This window comes from Eptatretus burgeri, chromosome 3, assembly GCF_056783735.1.
Source record: "Eptatretus burgeri isolate ZD-2024b chromosome 3, Ebu_testis_v1, whole genome shotgun sequence".
Classification (NCBI taxonomy): Eukaryota; Metazoa; Chordata; class Myxini; order Myxiniformes; family Myxinidae; genus Eptatretus; species Eptatretus burgeri.
This window is the reverse complement of record NC_140963.1, coordinates 61,830,069-61,845,068: the sequence shown is the minus strand read 5'-3', so window position 1 is coordinate 61,845,068 and position 15,000 is coordinate 61,830,069. Positions and strand designations below refer to the sequence as shown.

The following is a 15,000-nucleotide window of genomic DNA, read 5'->3' as shown; positions in this document are numbered from 1 at the left end:
CAGTACAACATAGCTGGTAGCAGACGACAGACCGTACACGGGGAATGACAAAAATACGCATTGTGCAAAATGCAAGTGGTACTATGGAACGCCAAGACTTCCCAAACATTGTCGGCATGTCCGCTAAGTGCCACAGCAATTTCCTAGGGATCGTGTGACAGCGAGCCGAGTTTTTAGTGTGCAAGCTTGGTATTATAATATACTTGCGATACCCGTGCACATGCACGGGATAGCAGTACAACATAGCTGGAAGCAGACGACAGACCATACACGGGGAATGACAAAAATACACATTGTGCCAAATGCAAGTGGTACTATGGAACGCCAAGACTTCCCAAACATTGTTGGCATGTCCGCTAAGTGCCACAGCAATTTCATAGGGATCGTGTGACGGCGAGCCGAGTTTTTAGTGTGCAAGCTTGGTATTATAATACATATATATATACATATACAATATACAGTAAAACTCTTTTAAATCGTGGCCGTTGGGGTCCATAAAATAAAAATCCGCAGTTTTGACGATCGCAGATCCGCCAATAAGATTAAGATAACCGCGAATAATATTAATAAAATATAATCTTGTACCAACGGACCGTGGATAGGGAGTACAAGTGAACCAGTGGAAGACAGCCTTGTCCAACGCTGGATCCTGAGCCTTCCTGGCTCTCTTGCGGCTCAGCCCGCTCTCCTCGTCGAGGTCCTGCACGAAGGAGCGAAGGTTGGCCTCCTCCTTCACCCATCCTCTCAAGGTACTCTCTTGTACCACAGTTTCCCTGGATATCTTAGCTTTACTCTCCTTCCCAGAAACAATCCTGTCCACTAACAAAAAAATTTCAGAAACAGTTCTGGATGTGTGCTTCCTCTTTTCCCCCGGCATGTTGACCGATGACGTCACAGCAATGTTGGAGGGAGATGAAGAAGAAGCTAGCTTCGATGTTTGAAAAGGCTATAGACAGCTGTGGAATGGTCGTAGAATCGCGGATAATCAATGTGTGGTCTGTAGTAAGTCGTCCAAGGTTATGATTGAGATGGATTTGGCCTGAGGTTTTATACAGAAGAGGTGAGAGCGAGCTTATGACACCCTGCCACCTCAGATTCGCTCACCGCGTGTCAAAAAGGACTCAATTGTTGGGTTAAACAGCAGATTAAGGGCTTAAACCGTGGATTATAGCAGGTGTCGGTTCGCGAACATATGTCAATGATTTGACAAGCCATTGTGTGTTTTACACCAACATCTGCGCATTCACACTTGTACAACGGTTCAGACCACGGTTAAGATCACAGACAGGTGTTGGCGGTTACCGAACATATGTCAATGATTTGACAAGCCATTGTGTGTTTTACACCAACATCCGCGCATTCACACTTGTACAACGGTTCAGACCGTGGTTGCGATCAAAGACAGGTGTTGGCGGTTAGCGAACATATGTCAATGATGCGACAAGCCATTGTGTGTTTTACACCAACATCCGCGCATTCACACTTGTACAACGGTTCAGACCGCGGTTGAGATCAAAGACCCACATTCCACCCAAAAATACTACTATTTCATGTTTAAATTTTGGAGTCCATGGTGGACCCGCGGATTAGCCGATTTCGCGGTTAAAAAGGCTGCCAATTAAGAGGGTTTTACTGTATATCTATATATATATATATATATATATATATATATATATATATATATATATATATATATATATATATATACATATACACACACATATATGCATATACAAATAATATTAAAATATAATATATATATATATCATATATATTCACTTAATTTTAATACATTTACAGTATTCTTAATTTTGATCCAAGCCAAGTTTTTTTTTTTTTTTGTTTTTTTTTTAAATCAAAAGGTCATGGTTGCATAAAATATGTACTTAGTTTTTCAAATACCTAATTTTCATATATTTTCGTTTTTAGAGCTGCTCTTCACGTTAACTTCTTGGCTCCATTGCTGGTTTCCTTGTTGTGGATTAAGCCAATTGCACGAGACTATCTTCTGCATGTACCAATGGGAAAAGGTCCACCAGTGCAACTGTGAGTACTAACCCAGGCTGGATGTCTGAAACAGGATTTTGTCGTCATATTTTATAGCCTCGACATAGTTTCCAAAAGGCACCACTCAATTGAGATGTGGGGAGATATATGTGAGAGATGAAAGAGAAGAAGGGTTTTTGTAGGGTTTTCCCTTCACATGAGAAGTGAAAAGTGGGGTTAAGCAATTGCTTCACTTTGTCTGTCTGTCTTTGTCTGCAGATGTCATTGTATAATCGAGGCACAACTTTATTTCAATTGAATGTTATATTTTGGACACAAAAATAAATGAATCGGGTCAACAAACCTGTAATTTATCAGTGCTTTTGCTCTGAATTTGACTTGATCGTGCAGAGAGGAGTGACATTTTTATGCCTCCGCTGACAGAAGTTGCTGGAGGCATTATGTTTTCAGGTCTGTCCATTTGTCATAGGTTTTTGTTGCTGCGATAACTTAAGAACAGCTGAAGGGATCTCAGCCAAACTTGGTACAAACATGTCTAATGATGCAAAGATGAATTGGTCACATTAATAATTCAAGAGGTCAAAGGTCAGAGGTCTCGTTGGGTAAAAAATTTCTGTTAGCATGCTAACTTGCGAACCAGTGATGGGGTTTTGACCAAACTTGGATTGAGTATATTGTTGTGGTTACCAAATTCGCAAACCACCATTCAGGTCCCTTAGGTGAGGTATCTCGGTAAGTGCATGTGTAGTTAGGCCCAAACCCGTTGTCTAGTGGGAATACATGTCATTTATGCAAGCTGCGACTCTTCAGGATAGCCGTTTTTCTTTTACTATCTTTATTTTGGACCAACCGCCATGATTACCATCACAACCACAACAACAACCACCAACCACAACGCCGCTTCACCACAACCGCCACGACCTTTACCGTCACAACTCGCCACCATCGCATCACCGTCATCTCGCGCCACTCATGGGCACCGATGCTGGACTCGTGTAGGGCGCACGTTGAACAGCGTGTACAAAATCACGGATTTTGTGCTTCAAAAACGGATCAAAAACGACACACGCCCACTTTTTGCCGTCCAATCGGTGAGCGAGGGGCGATTTGGCCCCGCCTCCAGGGCGATCGATATATGCAAATTTGTGGATCAAAAAGCCTTCACGCCCACCTTTTTTCGGGCCAATGGTGAGCGAGGTGAAAGGTCGAAGGGAGGGGGTCAAAGGCGAAGTTACGGGGGGATAAAAAGGACGGTGTTCGTCAGTCAAGATATCGAGAAGGAGTCAGAACGAGAAAGAGTCGAAAACGAGAAGGAGTCGGAACGGAGGGGACGAGTGTGGAAGTCTGGAGCCCGAAGCCTGCAGTGGCTGGAGAAGCTGAAGAGAGTCGGACGAGGGGGTGCTCGCGTCGGTGCCGGGAGCTGCACGCCCGAGGGAGGCCGGCAGCGCGACCTGGCCGAGGTGGAGACGCACACCAGGGATAATAAAGATCCTCTATACCCCGAGCATCAGCAACCCCCTCCTGTTTCCCCCCGCGCTGAGATAGTGCGACCAAGGGGGCCCCGTTCCCACCCCCTACCAGACACCGTCCACGAGGCCCGCGGGTTGCGGGGCCATCGCCGCTCCGCGTCTCATCACCAGACGGGTAGGCGCGACCCGGTCTCGGCCTCAGGCCCGCCTCATTCTTGGGGATTTCTTTTCCTTGGTTTTGGATATGTGTTGTCGGCGCCGTCTGTGAAGTAGAATTGTATAAGTGTTGCCGTGTGCTCGGTAGTCGGTATTAGCTCTGCACTGGGTTTTCACTTTTATGTTTGCTTTTTGTGTAAATGGAATTGTGTTTTCTTTTTTTTGTGTGCATTTGGTGGAATTGAATGTGTGCTTCCCGTGTGCCGCGAATAAATGTGCTTTATTGTTGAACTGTTCTCCCGCTTCGCTTCGTCTTTTCCTCCATTGAATCCTCATCTTGCTTCACGTAAAGGGTTGGTAGTGGGCTGAATACGCCCGATAATTAATCGAACCGTCGAGGTCGACGATAACACCGCTCGGTTATTCTGATAGTACGGAACGGGTCGCTTAAGTGGCCCGTGTCCAAAGTCGACCTGCGGCGAGGTGCGATCGCCCGGTCTACCCTCCGCGTGGGTACTTAGGTAGGTCGAATTCGGCGAGCAACCCTATCCCACGCGGGGGCTGATTGGCTCGATCGCGGTGAGACCGAAAGGTCCACCCGTGGCTGGTTCCCAGCGTTGGTCCGGGAGGGTCACGACTGGATTGTCCGTCCGGTGGGCAACGTGCCGCGATTCGAGTTACGTGGCCGTCAGCACGCCGGCGGGCGCGAAATCCGCAACACTGGTGTCAGGTCGTGCGATACAAATTCATCGCCCTCCTCTCGGCACTGGTATCGGAGAACAGGAAAACGGGCTCTCCTGTCTCCGGCTAAATTCACGGGAATCGGTCCAGGGGTGAGAGAAGCGACCCCCGATTCCCTCCAAATTACGAGCGATTCAAATTAACCCTTCACGAGAAGCAAGATGGCGTCTCAAGGCGAGCGGGTGCCGGGTGGATTAGGTATGTGTAATAGTAATGTAGAATCCATGGTCCAGGATGGAATCCCCGTGCAGGAAATGTTGATTGTGCAGGAACACGGACTCGCCCAACTGAACCCAGGGCCCGAGGTGGGTACGGCAGCGGCCGCGGTGTATGACACCTCCCCCCCCTCTCCACCAAGACCCTTCCCCAACCCTTGCCGAAACGGCTCAGCTGAGTGCATCCAACATGGCCCAGCTATGCGCCATGCTGGCGGCAATGAACAAACAAATGAATGAAGTGAAAACGACGATGGATGCGAATACACAAAAGATGGATACAAATACAAATGAAATGAACAAGCAAATGAATGAAGTGAAAACGACGATGGATGCGAATACACAGCAAATAAACGGAATGGAAGCAAACATGAAGGAAGAAATGAAAGAGCTACGGGGTGAGACGCAGAACATGGGCCGATGCCTGCAGGCGGGCATGAAGGCCGTGACAAAGGAAATAATAGTGGAGACAAGGGAGGTAAAGGGTGAAGAGTTGGCAGAGACACGGGAGATAGAAAAAATAGAGGAAAGACTACACGAGGAAGACGGGGTAAGTGACGCACACACACACACGGAGGTAGTGGAGGATATTAGGGGTGAGCTGGCGGACTGGGTAGAGACCCAGTGCGAGCACCTGGATGGCCTCCTCCAGGAACGAGGGGAGGGAGTATGCCCCCTTGAGGCGAGTCACGACCAGGTGAGTTCTGTCGTGCTTTGCGAGGTTGAGGGGACGAGTGCTGTGGACGGGTGCACGGAGAGCTTGGGGGGTGTAGAGGCCCCGGAGACCCTTGTGGGGACACGAATCCCCAGTGTGGTTGTCCCTGTGTGTGTGGTGCAAGGTGTGAGTGCGTCCCCGTGTGTGGAAGCGACCCCGTGTGTGAGTGGTGTGGTGGCGATGGTGCCGGAGTGCGTGCTTCCCAGCACGCCGTGTGTGGATGAGGCACCGTGTGTGAGAGAGGCCGTGTGTGTGGATGAAACGGCCAGTATGAATGAGGCACCACGTGTGAGTGGTGTGGTGGCGATGTTGCCGGAGTACGTGCTTCCCAGCACACCGTGTGTGGATGAGGCACGGAGTGTGAGTGAGGCACCGCGGGTGAGTTCCCCCGCGTGTATGAGTGAGGCACGGTGTGTGGATGAGGCACCGCGGGTGAGTGCCCCCGCGTGTGTGAGTAGTATGGTTTGTGTGAGTAGTGAGGCACGCGTGAGTGAACGGCCGAGTGCAAGGTCGCTGTGTGCAAGGGAGACCGTGTGTGTGAGAGAGCGGTATGTGAGGGAGATGTCGGTTGGCATGCGGGAGCACGCAGCCGCGTCTCCCGGTGTGAATGTGATGGAGTGGACTGTGTGCGTCGTAACACGCAGGTGTGCGTGGGTCGAATGGCGACGACGGCGACATGAGAAGAAAGAAAGCCGAGTAGCGGCTGTAGTTGTTTCGCGGACCGTGCTGGGTTCACCCAGCAGTGAGCACGCGGTTCGTGCTGTGCAACGCACGAGACCGCCACGTGCTCGCTTGCGAGAGTGAAGTCCCGGTCCGGAAACGCACGCGGTGGATTTGCCGATCCCGCGGACGGACAAAGTTTAGGCAGGTAAATGGATTTGGACCGGACGGGTTCTCCACGCGATCGTGTGTGTTAAGCTCCAACGGGCAAAGCACATGTGTTCGCGTGGGGAACCCCTCGAGACGTGGGGCTTGTTTTTTTTTTATGCGCACGGTGACGTCATGGCTGCACGTGTGGTTGGAATCCGGCAAGAGGGGTATCTCTGCCGGATGGTAGCGTCCAAGGAGGGACGAGGAACACGTGCAGCTGCATGACGTCACGGGCAGGTGCAAAGTGCGCGAGCTCTGAGTTGCCGCGCAGGTGCTGCGCATGGGGAAAAAAAAAAGCAAGCCTCACTTTCGGGTGTACAGGATTCCTGGGCAAGGGGTGAAAGACCCCCTTACCCCTGGGCACAGGATGGAAACTAGTGAGGGGGAAGGGTTAGCTTAGCTAGACCGACTTCATGGGGCAGGGGTAAGTCCTCATGGAGTCCGTGGAATGGATTAGTTAGAGGGATTGTAGCCAGATTTAGGTTGGGAAATGAAATGATTTATTTGGAGACAGTGACAGACCTGTGAATGTGTGGAGGGGACGTAGTTTAGCTACGTAGTGTTAAATGGAACGTGCTATAGCGTAAGGGACGACGTGGGAGCACGAGTTAGTTAGGGGAGGTAGTTAGAAGGATGGCAGAGTTCAGTGGTGTGTGTGTTGAAGAGTTGGTGAGTTGTGAGGTGAGTACTTGTTGAGTGAGTGAGGCCAGCGGGTCTGTGTGAGTGGAGTGAATGGGGAATGCATGGTGCGATGAGTGATTGGGGGGAGGAGTGACTCCCGCCCAAGGGACCCCGGGGTCAGAGTAAAGTGAGTTAGCTGGGTTAGTCAAATTGAAAAATGGAGGTCGTTTTGCTGTTGGTGGGAAAGTAGGCTCGAGACCCATTTGGAGGGGTGCAGGAGCCCTGTTGACGGGCTTGGGAGCGTGGCTGCGAAAGGTGAGTATCGCTGAGTGGGTACCCCGGGCACCAGGCTAGTCGGCCGCGGTAGGCCATGGGCCCATGGGGGGCCGGGATAGAGTAGTGGGCACGGGTGCGCCTGCTTGGTGCGGGGGCCCGGGGCGCCATTAACCGCGTGGGCAGTGTTGTGGGCACGGGTGACCCTCGGAAAGGGGCCCGGGAGGCCGGCCTGCCACGTGTGCGTTTCAGGGGAGGTGCCATGGGGGCACTCCCGGTGTTAGGGAGCTGGTAGGCTCGGAGGCAGTGTAGTGCCCGGGGGTGCCATAGCGGGAGAATCGGCAGAGGGTCGTGCCTGCCAAAGGGAGCCACGTGTCCCAGCCAGGAGACCGTGTGAGGGCACGGAGAGAAAATTGGGGGGCGAGGCCCGAAATTGTGAGGACACCAACACAGGCGACGGGAATCTGGGTTGTTAGAACCAATAGTTTAAGCGAGAGGCGCTTGTTGAAAGCCCGGGGTAGTTTAACTGTTAAATGGTTAGGGTAGATTAGGAGATGTACCCCTCCGCACCATCCATCCCCTCGCTGTCGTTGTGGGCCGCTGGACCCACTTTGGGTTATAGATCGCCGAACTCTGGGGAGGCCATTCTGAGGCTTGAGTTGGGCCTCGACACAGGACGTTAGCTCTCCCTTATTCCCCTCCGGGAAGGGAACGTAGGGGTTGGGAGTAGGCTAGGTGACAGGATAGGTTAGCCGAACAAAGACGATAAAGGGGGTTAGGGGACGATTTATAGTGGGGAAGTAAAAATAAAAACAACAAAAAAATAAGTTGGGGCTAAATTGGGGTTTGACAAATTAAGGGAGTGGGTATGTACAGTGACAGGCAAAGGCGATAGGTTGGGAGGGAGACAGGTAGGTAGGTCCGAGCCCGCCCTCCAAGTGGCCAGCACCACCGCACTCCCTCCACCAACCTCCACTGAACGGCAAGAGCTGGCCAACTTCATCGGCTGGCCGTGTTTTACTTCAAGGCGGAGGCCGGCCAACTTCATCTGCAGCTGTGTGCTGCAAGGCCTGTGCCGGCTGGATCGTCTGCAGCTGCTGTGCTGCAAGGCCTGTGCCGGCCAGTTCATCTGCTGGCTGTTTTTCTTCGAGGCCTGTGCCGGCCTGGTTCTGCGGGCTGTGTTTGCCTGCAGCGGCCTTCTTCTGCGGGCTGTGTTTGCCTGCACCTTTTCCATGCCATGCCCACTGCCCATGTTCACCAGCCCCGTTCAATTTTTGCTTTGCCCCCCCCCCCTGTTCATTTCCATGTGCGCCAGGATCCGCAAGGCAACAGTTTGCAAGCTGCAAGAACTGCCCTGTTGGCAGCTACAACACGGGCCTGCAGTGGCGGCCCGTGCACCGTGTTTGCGTCCATCCGTTCATGCATCCATTCGTTGTGCTCATTGCGTGTGCCACTTGAGCTAGCACGGAGACTGCGTTTGTGCAGCCCATGCACCGTTGTGGTTCACTGCGTTCAGTTCAAAAGGGAAGGCCTTGGACTGCGTGTGAGCAGCCAGCCACGTTCCCTGTCACCTGCATTGTTTGAGCCAGAGGACTGCATGTGGGCAGCCTGGCTCCCTGCTAACTGCTTTTCTTTTGCAGAGTTCAATGATCCTGGGCCATGGTTTAGTGTAAAATTTGTAAGTTAAAGTTAAGATGTACTGTAAATATGAGTGCGCCCCCGGCATGTCTGTCTAGCGCCGGCAATTTTATTTAAGTCGTCCGTGTGAGTGAGTTTGTTTAGATAGTTACGCAGCCCTCAGGTTATTTATTTTGGGGACACGAATACCATGAATGTCGCACTCAGGGATCCGTAGGTAAAATGTACTAGGGGAATACTACACATGATGGCACACGAAAATTTGACGACTCGGGACGAGTCTGTAAAAAGGGAAGGGGGTAGTGTTGTGGTTACCAAATTCGCAAACCACCATTCAGGTCCCTTAGGTGAGGTATCTCGGTAAGTGCATGTGTAGTTAGGCCCAAACCCGTTGTCTAGTGGGAATACATGTCATTTATGCAAGCTGCGACTCTTCAGGATAGCCGTTTTTCTTTTACTATCTTTATTTTGGACCAACCGCCATGATTACCATCACAACCACAACAACAACCACCAACCACAACGCCGCTTCACCACAACCGCCACGACCTTTACCGTCACAACTCGCCACCATCGCATCACCGTCATCTCGCGCCACTCATGGGCACCGATGCTGGACTCGTGTAGGGCGCACGTTGAACAGCGTGTACAAAATCACGGATTTTGTGCTTCAAAAACGGATCAAAAACGACACACGCCCACTTTTTGCCGTCCAATCGGTGAGCGAGGGGCGATTTGGCCCCGCCTCCAGGGCGATCGATATATGCAAATTTGTGGATCAAAAAGCCTTCACGCCCACCTTTTTTCGGGCCAATGGGGAGCGAGGTGAAAGGTCGAAGGGAGGGGGTCAAAGGCGAAGCTACGGGGGGATAAAAAGGACGGTGTTCGTCAGTCAAGAGATCGAGAAGGAGTCAGAACGAGAAAGAGTCGAAAACGAGAAGGAGTCGGAACGGAGGGGACGAGTGTGGAAGTCTGGAGCCCGAAGCCTGCAGTGGCTGGAGAAGCTGAAGAGAGTCGGACGAGGGGGTGCTCGCGTCGGTGCCGGGAGCTGCACGCCCGAGGGAGGCCGGCAGCGCGACCTGGCCGAGGTGGAGACGCACACCAGGGATAATAAAGATCCTCTATACCCCGAGCATCAGCAACCCCCTCCTGTTTCCCCCCGCGCTGAGATAGTGCGACCAAGGGGGCCCCGTTCCCACCCCCTACCAGACACCGTCCACGAGGCCCGCGGGTTGCGGGGCCATCGCCGCTCCGCGTCTCATCACCAGACGGGTAGGCGCGACCCGGTCTCGGCCTCAGGCCCGCCTCATTCTTGGGGATTTCTTTTCCTTGGTTTTGGGTATGTGTTGTCGGCGCCGTCTGTGAAGTAGAATTGTATAAGTGTTGCCGTGTGCTCGGTAGTCGGTATTAGCTCTGCACTGGGTTTTCACTTTTATGTTTGCTTTTTGTGTAAATGGAATTGTGTTTTCTTTTTTTTGTGTGCATTTGGTGGAATTGAATGTGTGCTTCCCGTGTGCCGCGAATAAATGTGCTTTATTGTTGAACTGTTCTCCCGCTTCGCTTCGTCTTTTCCTCCATTGAATCCTCATCTTGCTTCACGTAAAGGGTTGGTAGTGGGCTGAATACGCCCGATAATTAATCGAACCGTCGAGGTCGACGATAACACCGCTCGGTTATTCTGATAGTACGGAACGGGTCGCTTAAGTGGCCCGTGTCCAAAGTCGACCTGCGGCGAGGTGCGATCGCCCGGTCTACCCTCCGCGTGGGTACTTAGGTAGGTCGAATTCGGCGAGCAACCCTATCCCACGCGGGGGCTGATTGGCTCGATCGCGGTGAGACCGAAAGGTCCACCCGTGGCTGGTTCCCAGCGTTGGTCCGGGAGGGTCACGACTGGATTGTCCGTCCGGTGGGCGACGTGCCGCGATTCGAGTTACGTGGCCGTCAGCACGCCGGCGGGCGCGAAATCCGCAACAATATGTTTTGATGCAAAGTTGAACCGATTAGATTTTGGCATCAAGAGGTCAAAGGTCATGTCAGGTAAAAATGTGATAGTTGAGAAGAACTGAAGAGATTTAAATCAAACTTGGTTCAAGTATATTTAATGATGTAATAATGTGGACAGAGGCATATCTGTCAACATTGCGACATCAAAGAGTGTCATTCTAGTTTTAGTCTGTCTGTCTGTCTGTTTGGAAGTCAAACAAAAGTATCAAGGAAAAGAGCAATCACAGATTGCAGACCCTTGCCAGGACTTGTTTTGTGTGGTGCGTTGTGTAGTGTTTGTGTAGTTCTGTGTGGCGTTTGTGTACTGGTGTGTTACATCATTAATAAGAGACATAATTAGAACTGCGACTTTATAAATGCTGGCAGTAATGACTCGTTCAGCCATTTCAGAGAAGATTTTTGAAGGTTTTTTTGTTGTTGTTTTTTTAACAATATGACTACCGAATCACGTGACCGATAACATCATCAATATATGTACATATATATATATATATATGTATATATATATATATATATATATATATATATATATATATATATATATATATATATATATATATATTAGACCACTTTATCCCGAGATGACCCTCAAAAATGTTCATACTGATTTGATGTGGCATTCTACATATGCATTTATGACGTCATAATGAAGGTACTTATGATTTCATGAAAAAAAAAAATTCACACTCATTCCCCATGAGGAGAACTTGCTATGTGCCAAGTTTCAATTTTTTCCTTGGTGCGGTTTCAGAGATACAGTGGTCCAAAGTTTTTCCATTTTCCCAATATGGCTGCCACACCACATGACCTATGATGTCATAATTATCATTAAAACATTGTACATGAGTAGTCGCAGCAGTGGTGAAAATTGTCTCGATCTGACAAGCGGTTGTGAAGAAAAACACGGAAGTTCTGTGCGGACAAACAGACAAACGGACGCAAATGCAATACCCTCTCCTTCGGCGAGGGTAAAAATCATTCCAAACAGGAAACTTCCTGCTTTTAAGGACGTCATAAAGGACACAAACAACATGCACGAAGAACTAATGTAATGTGTTCGATAAGGTCGTGGTAAAGACTCTGCATCAACTGCGTTAAACTTCCGAAAACATTTTTCTTACAACCTTTAAAATTTTTATTTCAATTGAATTATACACTTGAACACTTTCGAACACAAATCGCCTTTTTGGCACTTTCAAAAATCTTCCGTTTAGCAGTATATGGACAAAATATTGTGGCATTTTACATCATCTCGACCAGTCAAATTTGCTGCTCACGGACCCCCACCCATGTCCTTTTCTTCTCAAGTCTGCGTGGGAAAGGTGTTCTATGAACTCTATCGTTTTTTTAAAGTTTTTTTTGTTGGTCAAAGGAGAGCAGTATATAGTTGGATGAATGGCAAAATTTTTATCTCTTGATGACTATTTCCTGATAATTTGCTTGCTGAAAATATAAAAATGCTTCAGTTGCTTCCATAATTGTTTTTCTTTTTTCTTTTTGTTATCTCTCATTGTTTCCTACAAATTGGATGTCTGATTCCACTTATTCAATTAAGAGCATTATTTAGTGCGTCTGAAGTTGGTAATTAAAGTTGAGGCTTTTTTTTGGATATTAAATATGTTTATTTGGCAGGTATGTGATTTTCTTTTTTCAGGTGTTGCCATGTCAGATGGTACAGGTGGAAGCACAGGAACAAATAAACTCTCTTGCTCATCTGCAAAGCCTTCCAAAGGAAAATGGTAGTGGGCACATACTATGACCCAGAGATGTGAACCAGTGCTTATTTATTTATACTAATTACTCTTTTCCTTTGGTGTCTATAAAGCACACCCATAACCACATAATATGTTGAGGTACCATGCGAATAGACCTTGCATTTACTGATTAGCTCACAGAAGTATGCGTTAACATTTTGACTCATCCATTTGTTGAACACTACCACACATTTGTGGATTTCGAATAAATGCTGGCGGACCACAGCCTGATGGGAGTTGACGTGGTGCTGTTGCAGTGGAGGCAGCAATGGGTGAGGACTCTGCACGGTCAATTTAGAGTGCTTGTCAGAGTCGAGAGATCATTGTGGATTGTGGAGTTGGCCACCTCAGGCAATGATGCAGAGCTGCACCAATTCTACATTCCGGGTTCTACGAAGCCTGAGAAAGCCTGAATGGAAGTCTAGCGTTCAAGAGCGATGCCAATTTGATTATCATTTTCTTTGGACCCAAGCAAAACTGTTAACATTGGACCACACTGCATGTGGTCTTTGGAGCAACAGATGTTGCAACGTGTCTTTCTTCTTTCAATGTTCGTGCCGTCTACTCTGCACGACATTCCAAGGCATCACCACAGCTCGCTAGCATCACCTGTGCTACCAACTTTGTCGTCTTCCCCAATTCACAACAACAACACACTCGACCACGAAGGTTACTTGCAAGCCTGTGGTTACTTGTAAGCATGCCACTAGACTTGTCGAGTTAAGGACAATTTTTACATGTAAGGTTAAGGTGAGGAAAGTTAAGGTTGAAGCTTCATTTGCTCAGTTACATTGTTACTACATTTTGATTTTGCTATCGGATTTTATCCTCAAAATACTTTTTTATCAGTTATACTGTGATCTGATATCCATATGTCTGCTTCGGTCGTTATTCCATTCAGCATAACTAGGTTGGTCAGAGCCATGCAATAGAATTGATTACTGGGGACGTGATGCTTCCTTTAAAGGGCATGGTTTCACTGTGCCTTCCTAGAGGGCGTGACTGAGCTTTCTGAATGTGGCATGGGCCATCTTGATCCACCCAGTCACATGATAGTCTTTCAGGGTTCAGAGTTTTGGAGCATTTTTAAATCTTCAGGAATAGACTCGACGCAGCTATGTTGCAAGATTAATTGAGCGCAATTTTGATTACAGGTATCAAGTGCAATGTAGCCAAATGATGAACCCTGTGGAGGTGATTGACTCAATAATTAGTGTGGCAAAGAGGTATGCAAGGTACCACAGGTATTGTACAAACTTGAAAATTCTGCACTATTTACTATGTACACTAATAATGCTGTCGACAATACAGTATATACAATGTAACGAAGACGTACATTGTGTGCACATATAATGCATTCACTCAAACAGACACAAGGATGGCACAAAGGGGAAATGAAAGCGATTTAGTTCTGTGTCTCCACAGAAACAACATTTCTGAGTCTAATCTCGGCATGGGGTTTTGGGCCAGAATGAGGGGAGATGGCATGAAAATAAAATGTTCAAGCTCTCATTTTTTCGGGGCCCGACAGTCCACTAGAACAACGGTTCGGACAGACAGTCCATGCATCCTGCATACTTGCATTCCAGGTTGGTACACTGTTCCAGATTGAAGCTTCTCAAACCGGTGAAGTCACCCGCTTTTGAAGCTCTCAGATGGTTTGTGGTTGAGAATAGATGAAAGACAAAACTCTCAGTGAGCTGAAAAATACTGATTTAGTCTTTAAAACTATATAATAAAACATTGTGATCTCCTAAACATTCCGAGATTCTCGTCTTAAAGAATATGTGGTTTGAACTCATCGCTGCACTCCCTAGCTCATATCAATTGGTACAGGTGATAAGCACCATAAAATAGTAGAACTCACATCAGCAGCATTTTGTAGTTGGGGAAAATGCTCTCCATTGCATCGTATTTCCCACTACACATCCTTGCACTCATACTCATCGCTTCAGATAGGCAAGCAATAGGTGAAAGATAGAAGAGGACTGGCAAGATGACTAACTGGCATGGAGATTTGAATGAGGGAAAGCGTCGCATCTGGCTGTTTCACTTTCTGTGGGTCATCAGCTTGGAGTTTATTCTTAATTTTTTGTTGTTGACCACATGCATTTCATTTACAGAGTTGAGAGATGGCATCATATCAGTAGAGAATTATAGATGTGAGTTAAGCTTGTGTTTAGATGGCTTCTGTGTTGGTTTATTTTATTTTTTTTAACGACAGTTGCTCTTCCTGGCTGTGCTTATGATGCGAAGTAATGTTATGGTTGGTGAGACCGGTTCAGGATATTGTAGTTAAATTATGTAACTGCAGATTAATTTTTGTTTTTACTACAGGTGGCCTGTGTGGAAATGATACCAATGATGGTTTAGGTTTGAGGATTTACTGATGCATCAAAGGACTCAAAATACCCTTGCTTACATCTTTGGTTCTCTGCTTAATATAATCTTTCCTCCAGACTTTTTGGAATTGAAATTGGTGTGTGTGTGTTGTTCCAGTATGTCCTCTGAAAGTTTTGATTCGGCACGTCTTTGGG

General features: G+C 48.3%; 1 protein-coding gene across 7 annotated transcripts in view; it reads left to right on the top strand.

The window, feature by feature from the left end:
* TMEM161B (transmembrane protein 161B) overlaps positions 1-15,000 on the top strand; it is a 196,350-nt gene that overhangs the window by 56,790 nt on the left and 124,560 nt on the right. For all 7 annotated transcript variants that reach the window (XM_085873710.1, XM_085873709.1, XM_085873713.1 and 4 more), the window contains 2 exons: positions 1,930-2,046; positions 14,963-15,000. The exon at positions 14,963-15,000 is cut by the window's right edge and continues 53 nt beyond it. In XM_085873710.1, the coding sequence (XP_085729836.1) occupies positions 1,930-2,046; positions 14,963-15,000 (155 nt within the window). The remainder of the gene's footprint in view (positions 1-1,929; positions 2,047-14,962) is intronic.